The sequence below is a fragment of the Cervus elaphus genome, chromosome 18 (genome assembly GCF_910594005.1).
Source record: "Cervus elaphus chromosome 18, mCerEla1.1, whole genome shotgun sequence".
NCBI lineage: Eukaryota > Metazoa > Chordata > Mammalia > Artiodactyla > Cervidae > Cervus > Cervus elaphus.
Window position 1 is genome coordinate 111,208,663 of NC_057832.1, and position 21,615 is coordinate 111,230,277.

The 21,615-nt window shown below is 42.7% G+C and overlaps 1 protein-coding gene across 2 annotated transcripts; it reads right to left on the reverse strand.

The window, feature by feature from the left end:
* Nucleotides 1-3,055: 3,055 nt before the first annotated feature.
* Nucleotides 3,056-6,777, reverse strand: LOC122674285 (cationic trypsin). 2 transcript variants are annotated; one of them, XM_043872489.1, is made up of 5 exons: nucleotides 6,706-6,777; nucleotides 5,190-5,349; nucleotides 4,503-4,756; nucleotides 3,821-3,957; nucleotides 3,056-3,295 (listed from the first exon to the last, which is right to left on the reverse strand). In XM_043872489.1, the coding sequence occupies exons 1-5, from the start codon at nucleotides 6,743-6,745 to the stop codon at nucleotides 3,146-3,148; spliced, it is 741 nt and encodes a 246-aa protein (XP_043728424.1). In that variant the 5' UTR covers nucleotides 6,746-6,777; the 3' UTR covers nucleotides 3,056-3,145. The 2 variants fall into 2 exon arrangements, with proteins under 2 accessions (XP_043728424.1, XP_043728425.1); XM_043872490.1 differs by having other exon boundaries at nucleotides 3,821-3,953; nucleotides 4,499-4,756; nucleotides 6,706-6,745.
* Between the last annotated feature and the right edge of the window lie 14,838 nt (nucleotides 6,778-21,615).

Consider the following 21,615-nt stretch of genomic DNA (forward strand, 5'->3'; position numbering starts at 1 on the left):
GTGGGGTCTATGCTCCAGAATTGATTCTCTTTACATAGTCATCAGGTTTGTGTTGGCAGGCATAGCCTGCACCCCAGGAAACCATGCCCTGAAGTGTCCCTCTGCAGGTTACAGGGCCACTCAAGTCACCCTCAAGTGAGAGGAAGAGACTGTCAGAAAGATGTCCACCTCCTTATCGATGCAGAGCTCAGAGAAGGGATGAGGGCAAATCCACCTGCCAGGCATGTTTTCACCCTTAGGAAAGTCCCAGCAGATCATGCTGTTGTTGATCAGGGCTCAGCGGGCTGGGAGGCACATGCTGTTGGAGATCATGGGACCCTTCATGCTTAGGGAGTTATAAAGCCTGGACCCAGCCATTTCTCCACTTTTTGTCTTCTTTTTCTGTGGGGTATCTCATTTCTGCACAAAGTGCACAGCAATGATTGCTATCTATAGACACTGAAGAACACTCACCATCCACAGATATGGACTTCTCCAGCCTGGTTCTCCAAGCTCTCCAAAGAGGCAGGTCCCCACAAAGGGCAGCGATAAGCCTTTCATGATGGTGATGATAACAACAGTTCCAACATGTCTTGAGCACTTACAATGTGCTCTTTACTGTCTAAAGTTCATTATATCCCTAAACTCAAGTAGTGAGCTAGGTTTTTTTTTTCAATCCCCATTTTATGGTGAAGGAAACCACAGTAAACAAGTCAAACCAAGATAGGTGATGATGCTGGGCAGTCAGCATATAGAATGAAAGAAGTAATCAAGCTCTATATTTTCAGAAGTTACATAATAGAAACAGATTTGCATCATCCCACAGATGTCTTAAAGAGTTGGAGCCAAGGCTAAACCTCATTTTCTTGACTCTGAATACAGTGTGTTCTCTTCATACTCCATTTCCTCCTGTCCAACAAGTTGAGGTTATTTTGCACCTGAAAAGAGCCATTTCGGGGGCGGGGGGGCATTATCTAAAAGTCCATACTAGAATGTTCACATTGTGTCATATTGACTGTGTGTGCAGTCCTCATTGAGAGAGAAGGAAATAAGACAACTTTTTGTGACAAGAGAAAGAGCAGGAAAAAATTTTCTTTACTTCCCTATCTTCCTGTTGGAGAAGAAATAATTCCTGGAGTGAAATAATTTTAGGAGCTTTTCTTTATGAAGAAATGAAGGAAGAAAGGAAAAAGGGAAGGAGAGAAGGAAGGAAAAACAAGATACTATAGATCTGAGGGATATGCTTAAACTTGGAAATGATCTGGGGGCAAAAACAAGATTTTTGGTATAAAGATATATCCCTAGGCTCTTTGTCCTAGATAAAGGGGGAGGGGCATTTTGGTTCTGTCCAGAAGCTAACAGCATCAGGAAGGATGTGACTTAGGTAGACTCTGGGCCAGTTCACATGGGAAGCTCTGTGTTTCTAGCCAATAGGCAGAGATTTTCAAACCCTGGCAAAATTGTGCAACTTTTTACTTTAATTTTATATGAAGAAGGTCCAAAGCAGACAAATCTCTGGGTGCTTATCAAAAACTGAAACCTGGAATACAGTGGCAAGGAAGCTGAGAGGGACAAGGGCCAGTGACATTGACCTGGAGCCCTGTGGTACATGTAAGTTGATCCCAGGTCTTGTTTTGCTAGGGACAATTCTGGTTTATGCATGCTGCCTTGGGGCAACTGTCAACTGTGCCATCTTTCCTTCTCAAAAGTGTCCCAGTTTGGTCACTGAATTATATGGTTGCACCGGTTACATAGCATGGTCTCAGATAATCCTCAGAATCGGATGAGTGAGGGAGAGGTAGGGTTAGAGTTTGCTGTTATCTGTTGCATGTTCTTTGTCTCTAAAGGGAGTTGAAATGTACAGAAGTTGACCCCATATGGTTAAGAACTACTTTTGGCTTTCTTGCTTTATTGGCTCATGGTAATGACACAAAGAACTATTGAACAGAGCTCTTCAACAGTTGAACAGACTATACATCACTTTCACAATGAAATACTTCTAACAGAGTAATGCATAAATTCTGTTCTCAATATGCATCTTCCCTCTCTTCAGATTTTTAAAAGGTTATTTCTTATAATACATAATTTTGTCTAATATCAAAGCTTCCCAGCTTTCTAAACTATGAAAAATTAATATTTGTGGTGTAAGCCACCTAGTCTATCTTTCTTTGTTATAGCAGTTCAAACCAACTTACATAATACACATCCTTCACCTTATCTCTGGGATGGAGAACATTTCCCCCTTTCAAACCTCTTCCACCTGATCCAATGATTTCATGCTCAAACCCCATTATATTTTTCCCTTGATCCATACCACATTTGCACAGGAACAACATGCTCCAAATATTCTCTGGATGACCCAGGCAACAGTGGAGAGTTCAAGGAGGGCTGAAGGTCAGAGAACACACCTGTAGCCAAGACTTTTATGTCCTCAGAGTAACAGATCTATTTTTGGCAAATTTATCTGCATTTGTACTTTTTCTGCTTGCTGTTCAAAATAGTACACGGTTTGGGCTGGGATTTGGGAGGTCTACTTTGGAAGAGTGGTACGGATTTCTGGCATAAATCATGCCTGCCATAACAATAAAATTCCAGACAGGAACAAGAATATCTTGGAGAATAAAAGAAATAGGTAGGTGAAACCTTGGAAAATACAAGATCTGTGATTTCTTTTTTTTTTGGATCTGTGATTTTTAAAACACTCTCCAGGGTCACAGCAGTAGCAAAGTGATGGGACTAAGAACAGCAGGAACTTCATCTCAATTTTACTGTGACTAGGCCAGTAGCTCTGGGAAGTCAGTCTTAGCATTCTACATCTTAGTGTCATTATCTCTGTAAAAATGTGATGGTAACATAGACCCATATCCTAATTCATCTTAATAGCCTCAACATCCACGCTGAGTTTGGCATATAGTAGATGAATATCAATTTATTTTGATGAGACTGAATGAATGACTAAATCATCTTTCAAATTCCACCTTCATATAATAGTTCAACTCTATGTCCCCATCGTCTCAGCAGCCCGACTGAAGAGAAAGTATGTAAAAATCAACTAATGACCCTTGAACATATTTGATTTTATGAATGATTTTATTTCAGTAGTGTTTTCAGGATGGGAGGAAGGTGAAGCTGGCTAACCGGGAGGGTCCTGAAGAGATGAAGCTGTTTAGTTGGAAGCGATGGTCTGCTGAATCCAGCTCACGTAGTTGCAGACCTTGGTGTAGACACCAGGCTTGTTTTTCTGAGCGCAGCCATAGCCCCAGGAGACAATGCCCTGGAGCTTTCCATTGCAGACCACAGGGCCGCCAGAGTCACCCTGGGCGAGAAGGAAGAGCCGGTTAGAACTTGCAGCTCTGCCCAGAGGGGAGAAAGGCTCAAGGTGTTCCTTCTTTCCCTGGGGACCACATTTCCAAGTGCTGATCCTCCAGGAAGCCCATCTCTTTCCCTGCGAAGTCAACTCTCATTTCCCACACTGTACCCCTACTCTTCTCCTTCTTCTCTCCCCCTGTTTTCTTCAGCTATAGGTCTGTGAGGCCAAGAAGAGATGAGGAATGGGAAGTTCAAGGCTGCCCATCCAGCCAGGCTTCTTTCAAAGTTCCCTGCTCCTACATCTCTCCTGCGACGGGCACCAGGATGCACTGCTTGCACACAATCTATCTTTTCCCCAAACCTTACCATTAATATGGCAAAAAGAAAACTCATTCTTTTTCCCCAGCCTATCCTGAGCCCTCATAATCAGTCCCAGAGACAGCTTTTCAGTGTTCTGAGTTTCAGGAACTGGGAAGTATGGTGGAGACACGTGAGGCTGAGCTGGAAGGACAAGGAGAGCGAAGCAGCTCACCTGGCAGGAGTCCTTTCCGCCCTCCAGGTAGCCCGCACAGAACATGTTGCTGGTGATCTGGCCTGGGTAGGCACTTGAGCAAGCGCTGGCAGATAGGATGGGTGCCTTCAGACACTGCAGGACATCAGGGTAGCTGGCTGTTGGGGACAAGATTGAAGAGAGAAGAGGATTACCCACACAATCTGGGAAATATCTTTCTCAGTACCTCTCCCCATCTTCCCAATATTCCCATTCCTTCCCTCCAATTGCTAGTAACTTCTATTTTGGAAGCACAACCATTATCTGGAGGGTCTTCCAAATGGTTTAGTCAGCAAATTGTTCTCTCCCTAATACTAGTATCAGTGACCACATATCTTAAACCTAGAGACTTTATTTCTGAAGCAGGGCTGTACTTTGAGCAGTTCCAGCCTCAGCCTCTGTCTGTGTACCTCCTCATTCTTTGCTTCTCTGCAAATCACTCTTCACATTTTAGCTGCATACCTGGCAACTTTAGCTCAGTCCTTTCTTTCTGTGTCATCAAGCAGAGGGATCCTGCACATTTCAGTTACATATCCTAAGATTCCACAGAACCCCCCTCTCCTCCGGGAATGCTGCCTTGAGGGACATGGGGCTAGCTGACCCTGCACGTGGCTTTCGCCTTTAGGATTCTCAGGCCTGCTGACCGTGTCCCCGTGAGACTTACTGCCACTGCTCTTGGTGTTGCCCCAGCCGGAGATGAGGCACTGGGTGCCGGCAGAGGCGCAGGACGTTGGCAGAGAGACGGAGGCCACCCGGCTGTTGAGGGTGGCAGCTGATTTCAGCTTAATCAGCATGATATCGTTGTTCAAGGTGTTCTGGTTGTAGCTGGGATGGACAATGCTCTTGGATGCGCTGATGAATTGCTCATTGCCCTCAACGACGTTAATGTTGTTTTCTCCCAGACGCACTTGGATTCCACTGGATCAAAGGATGACAAGTTCTCTAAATCTCCAGTGTGAGGGCCTCCCCCTTCCAGTGCAGCCCCGTGTTGAGCATAAGCACAGACAGAGGGCCCTTGCAGTGCACACACACACACACACACACACATGCACACTCATTTCCTGCGTCTCCTGCATTGGTAGGGTGATTCTTTACCACTGAGCCACCTGGGAAAGAGCTATGTTAGGATACTCTAGATATATTTAACCACTCATTATTTTTCTTCCAGTGTCTTTACTGCTTTCATTTGGAAGGCCTCAATGCATACAATGTCTGGTGGGGGCATATAATGAGGTCTTGGAATCTGAACACTCCCCCTCAAGCATGACTCTATAGTTCACCCTGATTGTCTTTGGCTTGGTTGAGGATGCCCTGGCTTCAGAGAACAGGGCTGTGAGGATTGGTTACTTACGACTTGTAGCAGTGAGCCGCAGACACCACCCACTGGCTGTTGATGAGGGAGCCCCCGCAGAAGTGGTAGCCAGAGTTCAGGGACACCTGGTAGGGAACAGTATTTGCCCCACAGGTGTAGCCCCCGACGATCTTGTCATCGTCATCCACGGGGAAAGCGACTGGCAGAGAAAAGTTGGAAACTCTTTGTAGAACTGATTCTTTGTGGGATTTCTACTTTGCAGCAAGGTTTTGCAGATGAACCAGGAAAAGATAAGTCATGTTCTCTTATGATGTATAATCAGGAAACTGTTATTTAAGTATAATTGTTTTCATAATCTTATTCTATCCCATATGCTTCTTACACTATTTTAAGTATCTAACTTTTAGGTTTTAATGCTTTAAATTTGATCAATATAATGATTTTTACATTTGTAACATACATACACAAATAAGGGACTCCTTACATAATAAATGTCTTGAAGTCCACTACTTGAGGTTACAAAGAATACTTTTTACACAAAACCCTGATGAGCAGACATTTAAGTATGTGTTCAATAAAACTTTGGGGTCACCATCATTGTGTTTATTTGTAAAGTTCAATATAGGATAAATACCACATGAAGTAACAGAAAGGAAACTTTTAAATGCCACCTGAGAATGTTCTGAACTGAAAGTAATGCAGAGTTTTATTCTTTTGTTCCCCAAGTGTCTTCTTGGTTCTTGCCTAGATGTTCATCAAATGATTTCATAGAACATTACAAGGTGTGTCTCTCCAATGTTTCCCCTCATCCCAATTGTCTATCTAACGATTTAAATTTATTCAACATTGTAAAGTTATGACTACTGAGTTGCTATGTTTTCTAAGGACTCCAATATCAGAGATTGTTACATGTACCCTATTATTTATGTATTTTAAAGTAATTTTAGGAAAGACATTTCCTGGTATATAGACAGGTGAAATGAATTTACAACTATGCAATTTGGGAAAATAATATAGTAAGTATGAATTGTGTAAAAATTAGTAGTATAAAAATAGAAATAGTAATTTTCTATTTCTTTTCATGATTGCATGGCATGTCATATTATCTCAGAGGGATATCATTAGCAAAGATGTGGTAAAATCCAGACCAAAGCTTATCTTCATGAGAAATAGAGTGTCTTTGCCTGTTGAGATCCTACTTAAGGTGCTCTTTAGTATAGAAGAGACATAATGCTCACAAGATAAGTCCCAATTATTAAATGCAGATCCTTAGAAAGGACAAAACATTTCCTTAACATTGACTATCATTTCTTTTTCACTGTTGCTTCATAGATAGTACCTTTATATTCAAGGTAAATTCTTTCTCTTACTATTTTCTGCGTTGATCACCCCTGCTAACCTCAATCTGTAACAAGTGAGATTTAGTTATTTATAGACATATGTACTATACACTTAAGCCTCTTGAGCACAGAGATTATATTCAACATCTATTGCTGTCTTCCAGAGTAGAAAGCACAACCTTAAATCCATCATAGAACCTACTATCAAAACTTACCAGCAGCTCCCAGGAGAGCCAGAAAGATGAAGGTCTTCATGGTTGCTCACTGGTTCTGGACTGGGGACTAGGTTGCAGGGTTTCCATCCACAGCTATTTATGTGTCCAGGTTTGTCATGGACACCCATGGCCACTGGTGCCAGAAATGTAATTTCCCTGGAAAATCACAAATCCAAATTTAGATTTCTATGCCACACTGAAGATAAGTCAGCAACCAATTTAAACATCTGCCCATGTCCACTTTGCCAGAAGGTTATGGGAATGAAAGAAATGGGCCCACATGGTCACACGGTTCCTCAAAATAGAAAGGAAGTTTCAGTAAGGTCATAGAGCAGGGCTGCAGGTGGCCTGATTCCCAGACAAAAAATTCAGGTCCTTGGTTGTCTCGAGTGTGAACATTATCCTGCGGACTATCCTAAAGTCTACACCCTTGAAGTTTAACTAATATTGCTGACTTCACAATATATAATTTGTCTTGTAATAGCTCTGGTCTTGTATATCCATGTCAATGATTCATTATTAATAGGAACACTTGTTCCAATGAGAAGAATAAAATCATTCTGATTTGAAGTCAAAATAGACCAAAACAGCTAGGAGAAAAGTACAAAAAAGTACAAAGTGAAGTTGCTCAGTCGTGTCTGACTCTTTGCATAGCCTCCCAGGCTCCTCCATCCATGGAATTTTTCAGGCAAGTGTACTGGAATGGGTTGCCATTTCCTTCTCCAGGGGATCTTCCCAACCCAGGGATTGAACCTGGGTCCCCCACATTTTAGGCAGACACTTTAGTGTCTGAGTTACCAGGGAAACCAGCTAGGAGAAAGAATGAGCACAATTTATATTTATCTGGAATTGCTATTTAATAGGCATATTTAAAATACTTAACCTATGTTATTTAGTAATCCTCATGACAACACTTTAAGATACCTATTATTATTCCTTCTTAACCAATGGGAAAACACATACACAAAAGTATGAAGGACTTTGCCAAAATCACAAAGCAAGACCGTGGTAAGGTTAGGATTCCATCCCAGGAAATCTGGTGTCAGCATTTGTGCTCTTAACAACTGTGTAACACTTCCCTGGTCAGTTCACCCATATCTAGAGATCACAAAAATACAGAATTCTTGGCCAGTGAAAAGACAATGGACTTATTGAGTGCTTACTGTGTATCAGACACTACAGTTGGGATTTTCCACAGAGCAAATCATTCTGTCCCTAAAAACACATTTTTAAGTGTTGTGCTGTAATTTTTGCCATTTTCTAGATGGGATGGTTGAAGTTTTGAAAAGGTGTTTTTCTCAAATTTTCAATACTATGAAGTAGTCAATACAGGGTTCAAACACAGCCCTTTCACTTCAGGGTCCATGGCTTCCACTGTGATGCCATACACATAATCAAGGAGAACAATCTGAACTCTATCGAAATAAGGCATGACTCAAAGGGGTATATGGAATTCTTGGTGGTGTTTTTCAGTCGATCAGTTGTGTCTGACTTTTTGTGACCTCACAGACTGTAGCACACCAGGCTTCCCTGTCCTTTATCATCTCCCGGAGCTTGCTCAAACTCATGTCCATTGAGTCGGTGATGCCATCCAACCATCTCATCCTCTGTTGTCCCCTTCTCCTCCTGCCTTCAATCCTTCCCAGCATCAGGGTCTTTTCTAATGAGTTGTTTCTGTGCATTAGGTGGCCGAAGTATCAGAGCTTCAGCATTAGTCTTTGGGATTGATTTCCTTTAGGACTGACTCGTTTGATCTCCTTGCTGCCCAAGGGACTCTCAAGAGTCTTTTCCAACACCACAGTTCAAAAGCATCAATTATTCAGCCCTCAGCCTTCTTTATGGTCCAACTTTCACATCCATACATGACTACTAGAAAAACTATAGCTTTGACTCTATAGACCTTTGTAGGGCAAAGTAATGTCTCTGCTTTTTAATATGCTGTCTAGGTTTGTCATAGCTTTTCTTCCAAGGAGCAAGCATCTTTTAATTTCATGGTTGCAGTCACCATCTGCAGTGACTTTGGAGCTCAAGAAAATAAAGTCTGTCACTGTTTCCACATTTTTCCTATCTATTTGCCATGAAATGATGGGACTGGATATCATGTCTTTGTTTTTTGAATGTTGAGTTTTAAGGCAGCTTTTTTACTCTCCTCTTTCACCTTCATCAAGAGTATCTTTAGTTCCTGTTTGATTTCTGCCATAAGGGTGGTGTCATCTGCGTATCTGAGGTTGTTGATATTTCTCCCTGCAATCTTGATTCCAGCTTGTGCTTCATCTAGCCCGACATTTGACATGATGTACTCTGCATATAAGTTAAGTAAGCAGAATGACAATGGAATTCTAGAAATTCTAGAAAATGCAAGAAATGGGTTCCTGAAGGAGGAATTATCAAAATTGCTGGGATATGGCAGATGTTTCCAGAATAAGTGAATCTACATGAGAACTAACTTCTACCTAGATACAGCCATTGTACACCAAATAATACATCTGAAAGCCATACTAGTATGTCAGTTCTTCTTTAGCAAGTTGTCACTCCTGAAGTAGTTTCTGTGTCTTTCATAGCTGAAAATTTTCTGATATGAAGATGACTTAGTAGAAGGCAGAGTTTCTCAGTTCTGGCACTATTGATAATAAGAGCCTGATAATTGTTATGGGATGTTGGCATGCACACTGTAGGATATTTATCAGCATCCCTGGCCTGTAGTTACAAGTAGCGCTAGTTCTTCCCCCAGTTCAGTTCAGTTCAGTCGCTCAGTTGTGTCCGACTCTTTGCGACCCCATGGACTACAGCATGCCGGACTTCCCTGTCCATCATCAATTCCCAGCGCTTACTCAAACTCACGTCCATCATGTCAGTGATGACATCCAACCATCTCATCCTCTGTCATCCCCTTCTCCTCCTGCCTTCAATCTTTCCCAGCATCAGGGTCTTTTCAGATGAGTCAGTTCTTCGCATCAGGTGGCCAAAGTACTGGACAGCATTAATGTGGGAAAAACCAAGGATAACCGATGGTGGTGAGGCCTGTGAGTGGGAGGAGAAGGGAGCAGAGTAGATCTGAAAGAGCTTTGTATTCTAAGTGAAAGTCACTAAGAGAAATCTCTCTGTGGAAGAGGCTAGTGGAATACTGGGTCCAAGTGAGGTGTCTCTGTATCTATGTATGCATATTTGTCTCTTATGTAAAGTAGGTGAGCAAGTCTGAGAAAGACATCCTTGCATGATTGTGTGGGAGCTTTTTTGAACCTTAAGTTCTCTTATACTTCTGAGATGCTGAAAACTTTCTATGAGGTTTGATCCTGGAGATAGGACTGAAAATTCCCAAACTCAATAAATATTCTTGTCTGCTCCTTATGTGCGCAAACCTCCTGATCTCAATAACTTCAATGATTTCTCACTTAGGATCAACACAGAATATGCCATAATATGTGGTGATCTCCTTCTTCAAACTCATCCCATAAAAGAATCATAAAAGAACTCTTCCCATAGCTATGTATGAGGAATATACATATTTTTTTTACCCCAAAGTGTAGGCTGGTGTCTATACTACTTTTCCTAACCCCACACATATGGTGGCCCAGAGGCATGTGTCCGTATTAATTAATCTGTATTTTTGTCACCTCTCTTTCCCATGCATGTGGCTTAGTGACCTTGGAGGCACTAGTTTAAATAATCCTCCAGCAAATATGTAAACATTTGTATTGGCAGGAGCAACAGTCACTGGTCTCTAAGGGTAATTTATGCCCTTTCCCTCAATGAGTCTGTTTCTCCTTTTCCTTGGCTTCTTCTGCCATTTTCCTGGTTAATATATCACCAGTCATCAAGGCTAAACTGGGCTGACTCTTTACCACTACAGTGTGTAGGGAAATTTTACTAAGGATTCCTCTTCTTGAAAAAAGATGTACTAAGTAACGTATCAAAAGCTGAAGCAAACAACAAGGCAGCAAAATACAAAAGGATCAAGGTTCACAGCAGATGCTATTGTAACACCCTTGGTGCTGACCTGAGAGTCTGTGCTAAGCAGAATTTCTAATGCTGCCATAAAGGAAATCGTGGTTAGTGAACAGGATGTTCTTTTTTGATAAAGGAACCCTGGAAACAGGCTGAGTTTTCCTTGAGTGTCCTGCTCAAGGGTGGCATTATTTTGGGGACATTTCTATTCTAGCTTCATGTGTTTGCCCCCACATTTTGGTTGTAGCATCGGCAACCTTTTTCTGTAAAAGGATAGCTAGTACATGCTTTAAGATTTGCAGGCAGTACGGAGTCTGTCACAGCTACTCTGCTCTTGACCACAAGCAACTCTAAACAGTATGTGAAGGAGTAAGCGCCGCTGTGTTGCAGTACAAGCTCATTTACTAAAACAGGCTACAGGCCAGCTTATTTCTGGGTCACAGTCTGTTGACCCTGCTTCAGAAGTTAGGGATGAAACCATTAAATGCCCCACATCCAGACTTGAAGGCTTCGTGCTGAAGAATTGATGCTTTCAAACTGTGGTGCTGGGGAAGACTCCTTGGACTGCAAGAGATCAAAGCAGTCAATCCTAAAGGAAATCAATGCTGAATATTCATGGGAAGGACAGGTGCTGAAGCTGAAGCTCTAATACTTTGGCCTCCTGATGCAAAGAGCCAACTCATTAGAAAGGACCCTGATGCTGGGATAGATGGAGGGCAGGAGGAGAAGGGGACAACAGAGGATGAGATGGTTGGATGGCATCACTGACTCAGTGGACATGAGTTTGTGCAAACTCTGGGAGACAGTGAAAGACAGGGAAGCCTGGCGTGCTGCAGTCCATGGGCTTGCAGAGTCTGACACAGCTGAGTGACTGAACAGCAACAAACATTCAGACCCGAAATTAAATGGCGTTCATTTTCAGTGATCAGGTATGGCTTGAAATATTGCCTTCTAATTTGTTGCCTTTTCTTCAAGCAATATTTTAGGTGGAAAAGAAGAAGAGAGGGGTTGAGGATTTAGAGCCAGAATACTGGAGTGACAGGGAGCAGGGCAGGAAAAAGGAAATTCTGACAGAAAGAGATCATTTTACCAAAGAAGGAGCAGTGACAACATATTGGAAAGGAATATTTAGATCTGGGACCAGAGTTCTAGCCTTCATTCAGCCACTAGCTTTTTGCCTTTTTTTTTTTTTTTTTTTGTCCCTGAACTTTAATATCCTCATGAGTAAAATTAATAGCCACAGAAAAAATTTGGTGAGATGCAGAGGTTGACATGATCTTTGATTCACATAATAGAGTTTTGTTAAAGCGCCAACATAAATAAATTATATCTCTGTCAGAATCCACATTTCCATGCAAATTTTAAAATTATTTGTTCTAGCTCTGTGAAAAAAATGCCATTGATATTTTGATAGAGATTGCACTGAATCTGCAGATTGCCTTGGGTGATTTGATCATTGTAACACTAATGATGTTCCGAATCCAAGAACACGGAATATCTTCCCATCTGTTTGTATCATCTTTCTTTCATTAGTGTCATAGTTTTCTGAATATAGGTCTTTTATGCCTTTAGATAAGTTTATTCCTGGGTTTTGTTTTTTTTTTTTTTTTTTGATGTGATGGTAAATAGAATTGTTCCTCTAATTTCTCTTCATGATAGTTCATTGTTAGTGCATAGAGATGCAACAGATCTCTGCATATAAATTTTGTATCTTGCAACTTCATTGATGAGCTCTAGTAGTTTACTGGTGGTGTCGATGTCCAGATTGATCAGGAGGCCTACCTGCCTGAGGAAATAGACGGTGGTGTTGAGATCTATAATGGGGACCACAAGATCAAGGTGTCCAACACACTCGAAAGTCGGCTGGACCTCATGGCCCAGCAGATGATGCCCGAAGTGTGGGGAGATTTGTTTGGTGCAAATACCAACAGGAAGTTTTTGGACGAAGCCAGCCGGAGGTGTGTGACGTGGACTCTCCTGACACTGGAAGAAACGAGATGGCCTGATAGCTTCCTCTCTGCTGTCCTCTGCTCTTGTTTGTCAGTGGATGCTCTTCTGTAGCTAACGTTCTCCAACTGATGGGTAATGATGGGAGTCTCAGTTAGTACGATAGGAAACTTTCCTCTAGCTTGTCTCAAGGTAGCACAGCTTCCCGCCATTCTGTAGCTCGCAGTTGCAGGGCCAGGTGTGGGTGCATGCGTGTCCCGCACCTCCTGCTGTCCTGGGCTCCACCGTCCAGCCCACAGGCGGTGGGGTGGTAGACTCAGTCCTCCAGTGCATGTGGGCCTCATTCCTTCTAGCAGCAGCAGCAGCTTCTCACCTGCCTATTTGGACCTAGAAGTGTCTGTAAATGTGATTTTAAGGTCAATTCCATGAATCTGCTCTATTTATTAAAACACAATGTGGAGGTTAAGAAAAAAAAAGAAGATCACATGGCTTATATTCTTCAATTTGTTAATGTGGTGTATCACATTAATTGATTTGATTTGAGGATACTGAAAATCCTTAGTCCCTGGGATAAGTGCCACTTGATCATGGTGTATTATCTTTTTAATGTATTGTTGGATTGTTAGTTGGCATGTTGTTGCATCTATGTTCATAAGTGATATTTTACCTGTAATTTTCTTTTTTGTGATAGATTTCTCTGGTTTTGGTATCAGGCCTGTAGTTTTCTTTTTTTGTGATAACTTTGTCTAGTTTGAGCCTCACAGAATGTGTTCAGAAGTGTTCCATCCTCTACAATATTTGGGAATAGTTTGAGAAGGAAAGGTGTTAACTCCTCTCTAAACATTTGGCAGAATTCACCTGTGAAGCCATCTGTTCCTGGCCTTTTCTTCTTGGGAGTGTTATAATTACTGATTCAATTTTTTTTTTTTTTTTTTTTACTGGTAATAGTCTGTTCTTATTTTCTATTTCTTCCTGGTTCAATCTTTGGAGATTGTCTCTTTCTAAGAATTTGTTCATTTCTTCTAGGTTGCCCATAGTTGTTCATAGTAATCTGTTAAGGTCCTTTGTATTTCTGTGATGCTGCTGTAACTTCTTTTTTGTTTTTGATTTTATTGATTTGGGCTCTCTCCCTTCTTTTCTGGGTAAACGTTTATCTACTTTTTTTTTTTTTTTACCTTTCAAAGAACAGCTTTTACTTTCATTGATCTGATCTCTTCTGCTGTTTCCTTTTTAGTCTGTATTTCATTTATTTCTGCTCTAATCTTTATGATTTCTTTCCTTCTACTAACTTTGGGTTTTGTTCTTTCCCTCATTCTTCTGGGTGTAAAGTTAGGTTGTTTGAGGTTTTTCTTGTTCCTGAGGTAAGTTTTTTTTTTCCCCATTTATTTTTATTAGTTGGAGGCTAATTACTTCACAACATTTCAGTGGGTTTTGTCATACATTGACATGAATCAGCCATGGAGTTACATGTATTCCCCATCCCAATCCCCCCTCCCACCTCCCTCTCCACCCGATTCCTCTGGGTCTTCCCAGTGCACCAGGCCCAAGCACTTGTCTCATGCATCCAGCCTGGGCTGGTGATCTGTTTCACCCTAGATAATATACATGTTTCGATGCTGTTCTCTGGAAACATCCCACCCTCGCCTTCTCCCACAGAGTCCAAAATTCTGTTCTGTATCTCTGAGGTAAGTTTTTATAGCTATAAACATCCCCTTTAGAACTGTTTTTGCTACATACCATAGGTTTTGGGTCATTGTATTTTTGTTAAGAGTAACAGAACTTCCATTTGCAGCCGCATCTACCCTCCACCCTACAAGATTAGCTGGTAAAGCAGACCTAATAAAAGGACAATTCAATTTTATCACAGAAATGTTCAGGTATGTAACCTGAGACCCACAGCACCAGTACAGCATGTGCAAATGCCACTATAAAATAATTTGCAGACTTAACCACTTGTGAGAATTATGATCTGGGGAGGCATTTATGGAGAGAGAACATCCTATTGGATTAGAAGGAAAGGAGATTAGGAAGAGAAACAGAGATGGATGGAGGTAAAAGTGAAGCTGAAGGTCAAAATAAAGCAACAAAAATAGGAAATAATCAGAAACAAGGAAAACATAGTATCCAACCCAAGTCAATTTTTTGATTAAGGCAGTTTTCTGTCAAATATGTTCATATCTCAAGAATGCTGAGCCCATAGGTAGGAAGTCAGGAAAACTTGTTTTTTGGTGATTTGTGTTAAGCTCCATCATCCCAAATCCCTTTAATATACATACCTTGCTTTATGGGATACAGTTCCTATCAAAGTAAATTGATACCCAATGAGATCCACTACTTAATTCAGAAATATTTTCTGATTCTGGTTTTAGAAACTACACTTTGGGGGATTAGGAAAAGGAAAGTCGTAGGCATCTTGAAGTCCACTCTAGGAGGAAGACATAGGTCCTTGGACGTTGGAGTGAGCAATCATTCACAAGTGTTGTAACTTTCAGGACTCTTGGTCAGCTGTCACTTTCCTACTTCATCCTTGGGGAGTGACAGTCATCAGGCAAGCCATTTAGCAATCTTAGAAGAGAAGACAGGCTCACACAGGACAAGTCATCTCAAGCTAACCCCATTTTCTTTGGGTGGGCTCATTAGGTTGAGGACTTTAGAGAAAATCTGGAACCTTGCATGTCTTGTTTTCAGCAAAGTACTTGACAGTATTTCTATGGTATTTTTGCACTTTCTGTGGTATTTTTTTTACAAGTTGATACACGCTCTTGCTGCTATACTCCAAGGTGTATTTCCAGCTGATTAACTACTTTTCTCCAAAGAGTTGTCTCAGTGCCCACACAAAATGTTCAAGAAGTTGCTGAGCCCTGATTTGACATCCTGAAAGCTAAATAGCTGATTTGCTAATGAACCAGAGCTGAGAAGAATCAACACCACAGATGACCAAGTCAAGGAACCAAAGATGTAACATCCAATGTAAAAATCTCCCTAGTTTATCCAAGTAGTTCTCCAATCATTTTACTCTCTTAAGTGCCACTACCAGACTCGACTCTGACCCACAGTTTGATATAATACTATTATTCCTAGACAAACAGAATTCAAGCAGATCAAAGCTAATGACAGAGTATCAAGTAACATTGGCCAATTACCCCCTTAGGCTCTTATTTCCTCTCTGCTCAAGGATCTTGGCTGTCACCATTTCCTTGTGACCAAGTCCTCATTTGATACATCATCTCCAATAAATGGGTTTCTCTTGTTTTTGTGTCATTACCCACTTAGTATCCTAACTCCTTAGGAAAGTGTTCAGTTTTAGTCTGAAGCCAGATTTTCACCCCCGAGCCCAACTTACTGCCTTCTCCCCATCCCTCTGAGCTGGCACTCATCTTCTTGGGGGTTTGGGTGATGAATCTATTTCTCTGACCTTGCCTGTGTATACTCAGTCCCACCAAAGCTGTCCCGATTCACCTCTTGAGGTGCAAAGCCTGAGAGGGAAAGAGGAAACAAGAGCTGTAGAAACTAAGGTCAGTGTCTCCCCAAGCAAATCCTCTCAGCATCAGGGAACCAGGCTCAGAGGACAGGAACCCTGGCAGGGAGACGCCGGGTCCCATCCTGTCTGAGCTGACGAGGGCTCTGGGCGCCTCTGCTGTGTGGTCCTTTGTCTCCTGGAGCAGGTGGGGCCCGGCAACAGGTGGGACATTTCTGTCTTTGGACTTCTAGCTTTGCTCATTGAGTTGCCTTAGGAGATTTTGTGGTTTATCACTCTGAATGTGGTTTATCACTCTCACCGGCCCTTTGCACAATGGAATTCCCCAAATCCCTAAACACCTGGAGACAGTGATGGGGAGTAAAGGAATCCTAAAGTTTGAATAACATCTGAGACATAACTCTATATAGTGGTACATACAAAATGCTGCAAAATCACCAGAGCTCCTGTTTTTCTAATCAAAAGCCTCATCTATATTGAGAAATCAGTCTGAGATGGAAGGGCCTGGGGTTAATCCGGACCTTCTGATTGCAGGCACCTAGGACCTCTTACTGCCTTCCGGGTTTGGTCCAGGAAAGAAGAACTGAGTTTTCCTTTGGTCACAAGGGAGACCATCCTGAAATTCAGAGAGAAGAGAGAGGGTTGAGAGAAAGCCCTGGATGGGAGAGGGTTAAGAGAGAGTCCGGGTTTGTTCACAACACAGGAGAACGTGGTTTGCAGAGGCTGTGAGTCAGTGCTGAAAGGTGAGTGGTTAAACACACACTATTGACTTTGGGTTGATCTGCAGGTGTTTTTGCCCCAGTAAAGAGCCTGGACTGCCAGATTTGGTGCCTGTGAGCCTGCCTAGCAGGAGCAGAAAGGAGAGGGGTGTGAGGTGGGGTGGGGGGAGCCCTCAGGCAGGTGTGGGTGCAGGCCCAGAGAGGAACAGGAGAGTGGTGTTCTGTGAGCCTCGGGAGCTCAAGTGGTGAGCCTGGCAGCCAGAGTTTTCCTGGGGATCTTGAAGAGACAGTTATCACCTAGGAACACCTACTCACGAGGCAGAAGGGGACCTGGAGCCCCATCTGACACTCCAGAGTGTCAGGGAGTTACAGTTAAAAGGGCTTTATTTGTACCCCTCTGCTGGGTGTTCCCCCTCTTTCCTGGAACAACAGAACTGGGAGCAATGACAGGAGATCACACTTCAGGGTCTGATAAAACAGTTTCATTAAAATATCAGCAACAACCTTTCTTCTGGACTCAGCCTCTGACTTTCATCTCTGTCAACAGTGATGCCTGGAACCTAGAATTGTCAACACATGAAAACAGGTTGATACCAAAAACCTAGAGATAGAAGAGACAGCCATCCAAGAGATGGACCTAAATATAACTTTTCACTTTGTTTTGACTGAAGGGTCCTGTTTCATAATAAGTTAAGAAATTTAGATTTGCACTGACTCATTTGTCCATGCTCAGATCTAAATTTCTTAACTTATTATGAGCTACTTTTAAAATCTGTTGAAAGTTATAAACACTAGAAAATATAAGAACACACACCTGTAAGCTCAATATTGAGTATTCAGAGTGACTACCTTTGACTTAGGGGTTGAGAATTCAGGGTCCTCTGGACCTTCCTCACTCCCACCCCAGCAAAACATCTACACCATCTTCCTTTAAAGCAACAATAAGGTGACATCTAATCGTTTTTGAATTTAATAATACCTTCACATCATGGTATTGTGTTTGACGTTTGTCAATTGTTGTCTGTATTACTTTCAAAGACCTAATGCTTAAACATTTGTGATCCATATCCAAACATATATGATCCAAAACATATGTGATCCATAATAATAGAAATAGTAAATGTAAATATTTTAACTTAGATGAGACTTCAAAGGATAAATAGGTAAGTAGCATTAGCTTATTAGGTGAAAGGTGCAGACTGTCCCATCTGGTTGTAATCTGGATTTTCATTTAGAAAACCAGTGGCCTTTGGTCCACCTGCAGGAGTTAACATGTACATTGACTTTTGTATTTTTGTCAATAAGAAAGATTTCTTTTCAAGGTCAGAGCCACCAACAGCTAGTGGCCACGTGAGTAGAATGGAAGGTAAAATGGTCTTTGTCAACCTCACAAACCTAAGGAGCTAGTTTTGAGCACCAGTAAAGAGAGAGATGAAATTTGATGACACTGAAATCTTCATGGGACTCTGTGCTCAGGTAACTAAATTCGACAGGATAGGGATCACGAGATTTTTCCTTCCATTCCACTCTGCCAAAGCACACAGCTCAGTCCCACCTACCCCATCACCTTTTTAGAGAAGTGGTGAAAAGAGACAGCTCTGTCAGGAGAAATCCTGCTGTTGTGAAAGTCATAGAAAGCAGAGGCCGGGGTGAAGGTTTTGTTTCTAGAATGGGAGGAGGGTTTAACTTTTAAAACATGCTAATACATGTCTCTTCCCACTAATATACAAACTCTAGGAAACTGTCCAAACATGAGAAGCAGTTTAAATATCAGACAACCAAAAATATGGCCAATGTCCAAACACACATCCTGATATTGTTTCAGCCTGTTTCTTATTTGCTCTAAATTTTCTCTAGTCTTCTGCCTCATCACCAGAGTCCTATGACTCTTCACCTTTTTGTGGATAAAATGTTCTAAAATTACTCTATTTTCTTCCCTTGTTTACTTTCTCACTGTAATTAAACCCTGGCACTGCCCAGACATCCCAGCATCAACCCCCCATTCTCTCTGCAGAGGCTTCTCCTTCTCTGATTTAACTGGACCTATCAGAAAAGAAGCACAAAGAAGCTATTTCTTTGACCCCCTCATTCCTTTGGGCAATTCTTGGTAGACAATGGAAAAAACAGTGCTTTCAAACTCTCCTGTGAAAAACAGAAAACAATAAACAGAACCGACATACCTCATGCGAGGCATGTTTCTTTCCATCACTTTTCTTCTGGTATCTCTTTGGATGATTTGCACCTGATTTTTCAAGAGTATGTGCATGAAATGCTAATGTAAGTAATTCATTTGAAATCTACTTTTTAAGAAGGGGACTTCCCTTGTGGCTCAGCTGGTAAAGAATCCGCCTGCAATGCAGGACACCTGGGTTGGGAAGATCCCCTGGGGAAGGGAAAGGGGAAAGGCCCCCCCCCCCCCTCCAGTATTCTGACCTGGAGAATTCCATGGACTGTATAGTCCATGGGGTCACAAAGAGTCAGACATGACTGAGCAAACTTCATTCATCATTTTTTAAGAATGGTTACTTCTTCGTATGGTCAGAATCACTAACATACGTAGCCTCCTGTCAGTTTCATTTTTGACTCTTCTTTCCGTCTATCTTTTCTTCTCCCTTCCTTCTTCCCTTCCCTCTTTTCTTTGAAAAGCTTCACATGCTAGTTGTGTGATATAATCAGGTCGGTACACAGGATGTCGGATGCATGAGAGCCACCAGCCAATGAGCATCTAGCACTGCCCCTGGTTCTTAGTGTGTTAGTCGCTCAGTCCTGGCCAACTCTCCGTGACCCCGTGGACCGTGGCCCACCAGGCTCCTCTGTCCATGGAATTCTCAAGCCAAGAATATGGGAGTGGGCAGCCATTCCTTTCTCCAGGGGATTTTCCCAACCCAGGGACTGAACCTAGGTCTCCCGCATTGCAGGCAGATTCTTTACCATCTGAACCACCCCAGAGAAGTGGATGTATAAGAGCCATCTGCAATAAACATCTAGGGCTGCCCCTGGTTAGGATCATACAATTTTAAAACTGGACAGAGACTTGCCATGTTGCTTTGGTGGTGTTCGACTCTGTGCGACCCCATAGACAGCAGCCCACCAGACTCCCCCGTCCCTGGGATTCTCCAGGCAAGAACACTGGAGTGGGTTGCCATTTCCTTCTCCAATGCATTAAAGTGAAAAGGGAAAGTGAAGTCACTCAGTCGTGTCTGACTCCTAGCGACCCCATGAACTGCAGCCTACCAGGCTCCTCCGTCCGTGGGATTTTCCAGGCAAGAGTACTGGAGTGGGTTGCCATAGACATTATTTATTACAGCCCATTGTTTTGTAGATGAAAAAATGGGAAGCCATGTTCAGGACGGTATTTAACTGTATTAATGCTGATCACATTTCTAACACCTGTATAATATATATTTTATGTTTCTGGTCTAGGGTAATCTGTAAATTTCTTTTTGCCATCAGAAGATAAACATCATGAGAGGAGAATATTGTCTTACTCTGGCTTTGCACTAAGCAACGATTCAACGAGTGCCAACAAAGAAAGCTTGCATGAGTTTCCGGGACAGAGGTCATTTCTGTTTTGTTCACTATTATGTTTCTAGTGCTTGTTCTGTGCTCAGTGAAAATCAAATGAACCACTGGGTCTGTCTCTGAAGGCCTTTCACTAGTAGCTGACAGTTGCTATACGTTGTGCCCTTGTGCGTCTGTGTGTGGGAAACCTCCATGGCGCGTGGTGCCCTGGTCTTCCTCAGGGTCCTTGCTGACAGATATTACCCCGGGGCTGCGGGGAGGGAGTCCCAGGAGCGCTGAGATCTGAGAACTGCACCTTTCTGACCACTAGGAGGCGCTGCAGCCCCCCATGGAAACCCAGAGGCTGTTGGAGGAGGGCAAGGACCCTGAGAAAGAAAAAAGGGAGGGAGGTTCTTAAAGGAGCAGGAAATGGCAACCTGCTCCTGCATTCCTGCCTGGAAAATTCCATGAACAGAACAGCCTGGCGGGCTACAGTCCTGGGAGTGGCAAAGAGTCGGACACGGCTGAACACACACAGTACAGGTTCTCAACGCGGATGATTCCACGGCCTGGGAACAGTTTTCGCTGTCACAACAGGGGTGGGGAGTGCTACAGGCAGGCAAGGCATAGAGAGCAGGGATGCTGCTAAACTCCCTACAGCCCCACAACCAAGAATTATCCTTGCAGTATGTCAATAGCACGGAGGCTGAGAAACACCAGGCCGGGTACTGAGCTTTAATGCATGCTTTGGGTGCTCCAGCCGTGTTGCAACCCCAGGGACTCTACCCCACCAGGCTCCTCCATCCATGGGATTTCCCAGGCAAGAACATCGGAGTGGGTTGCTATTTCCCACTCTGGGGGTTGGAGGTGGGGAGGTGGCAGTGGATCTTCCTGACCCAGGGATTGAACCTGTGTCTCCGGCAACTCCTGCACTGGCAGACAGATTCTTTACCACTGAGCCACCTGGGAATCCCTATTGAGCTGTAAACTTTGCACCAAAAGGGAACGTGACCTATGGACAAAGCAAGGGCAGTAATATCATCCTGTTTAGATTTTCCCACCTTCGTGTTATTATTCTCCTCTCTAATCTCAAGCTCTGGTCACATTCTGACTTCTTATTTCCCTCCTGTTCCGCTCGTGGCTCCGCCTCTCGAACAGAGAACATCACCCGGGAATAGGGCTTCCATTTATTCCTCTCAAAGACTCATTAGCAAAGTGTGCTCCTAACTAAGAGCAATGCGTGGTTGTTTGTGGTCTGCAGCCGGTTCCTGCGGAGACCTCAGAGTCAATTTCTTGATGGTAACTGAAATAATTAGCATA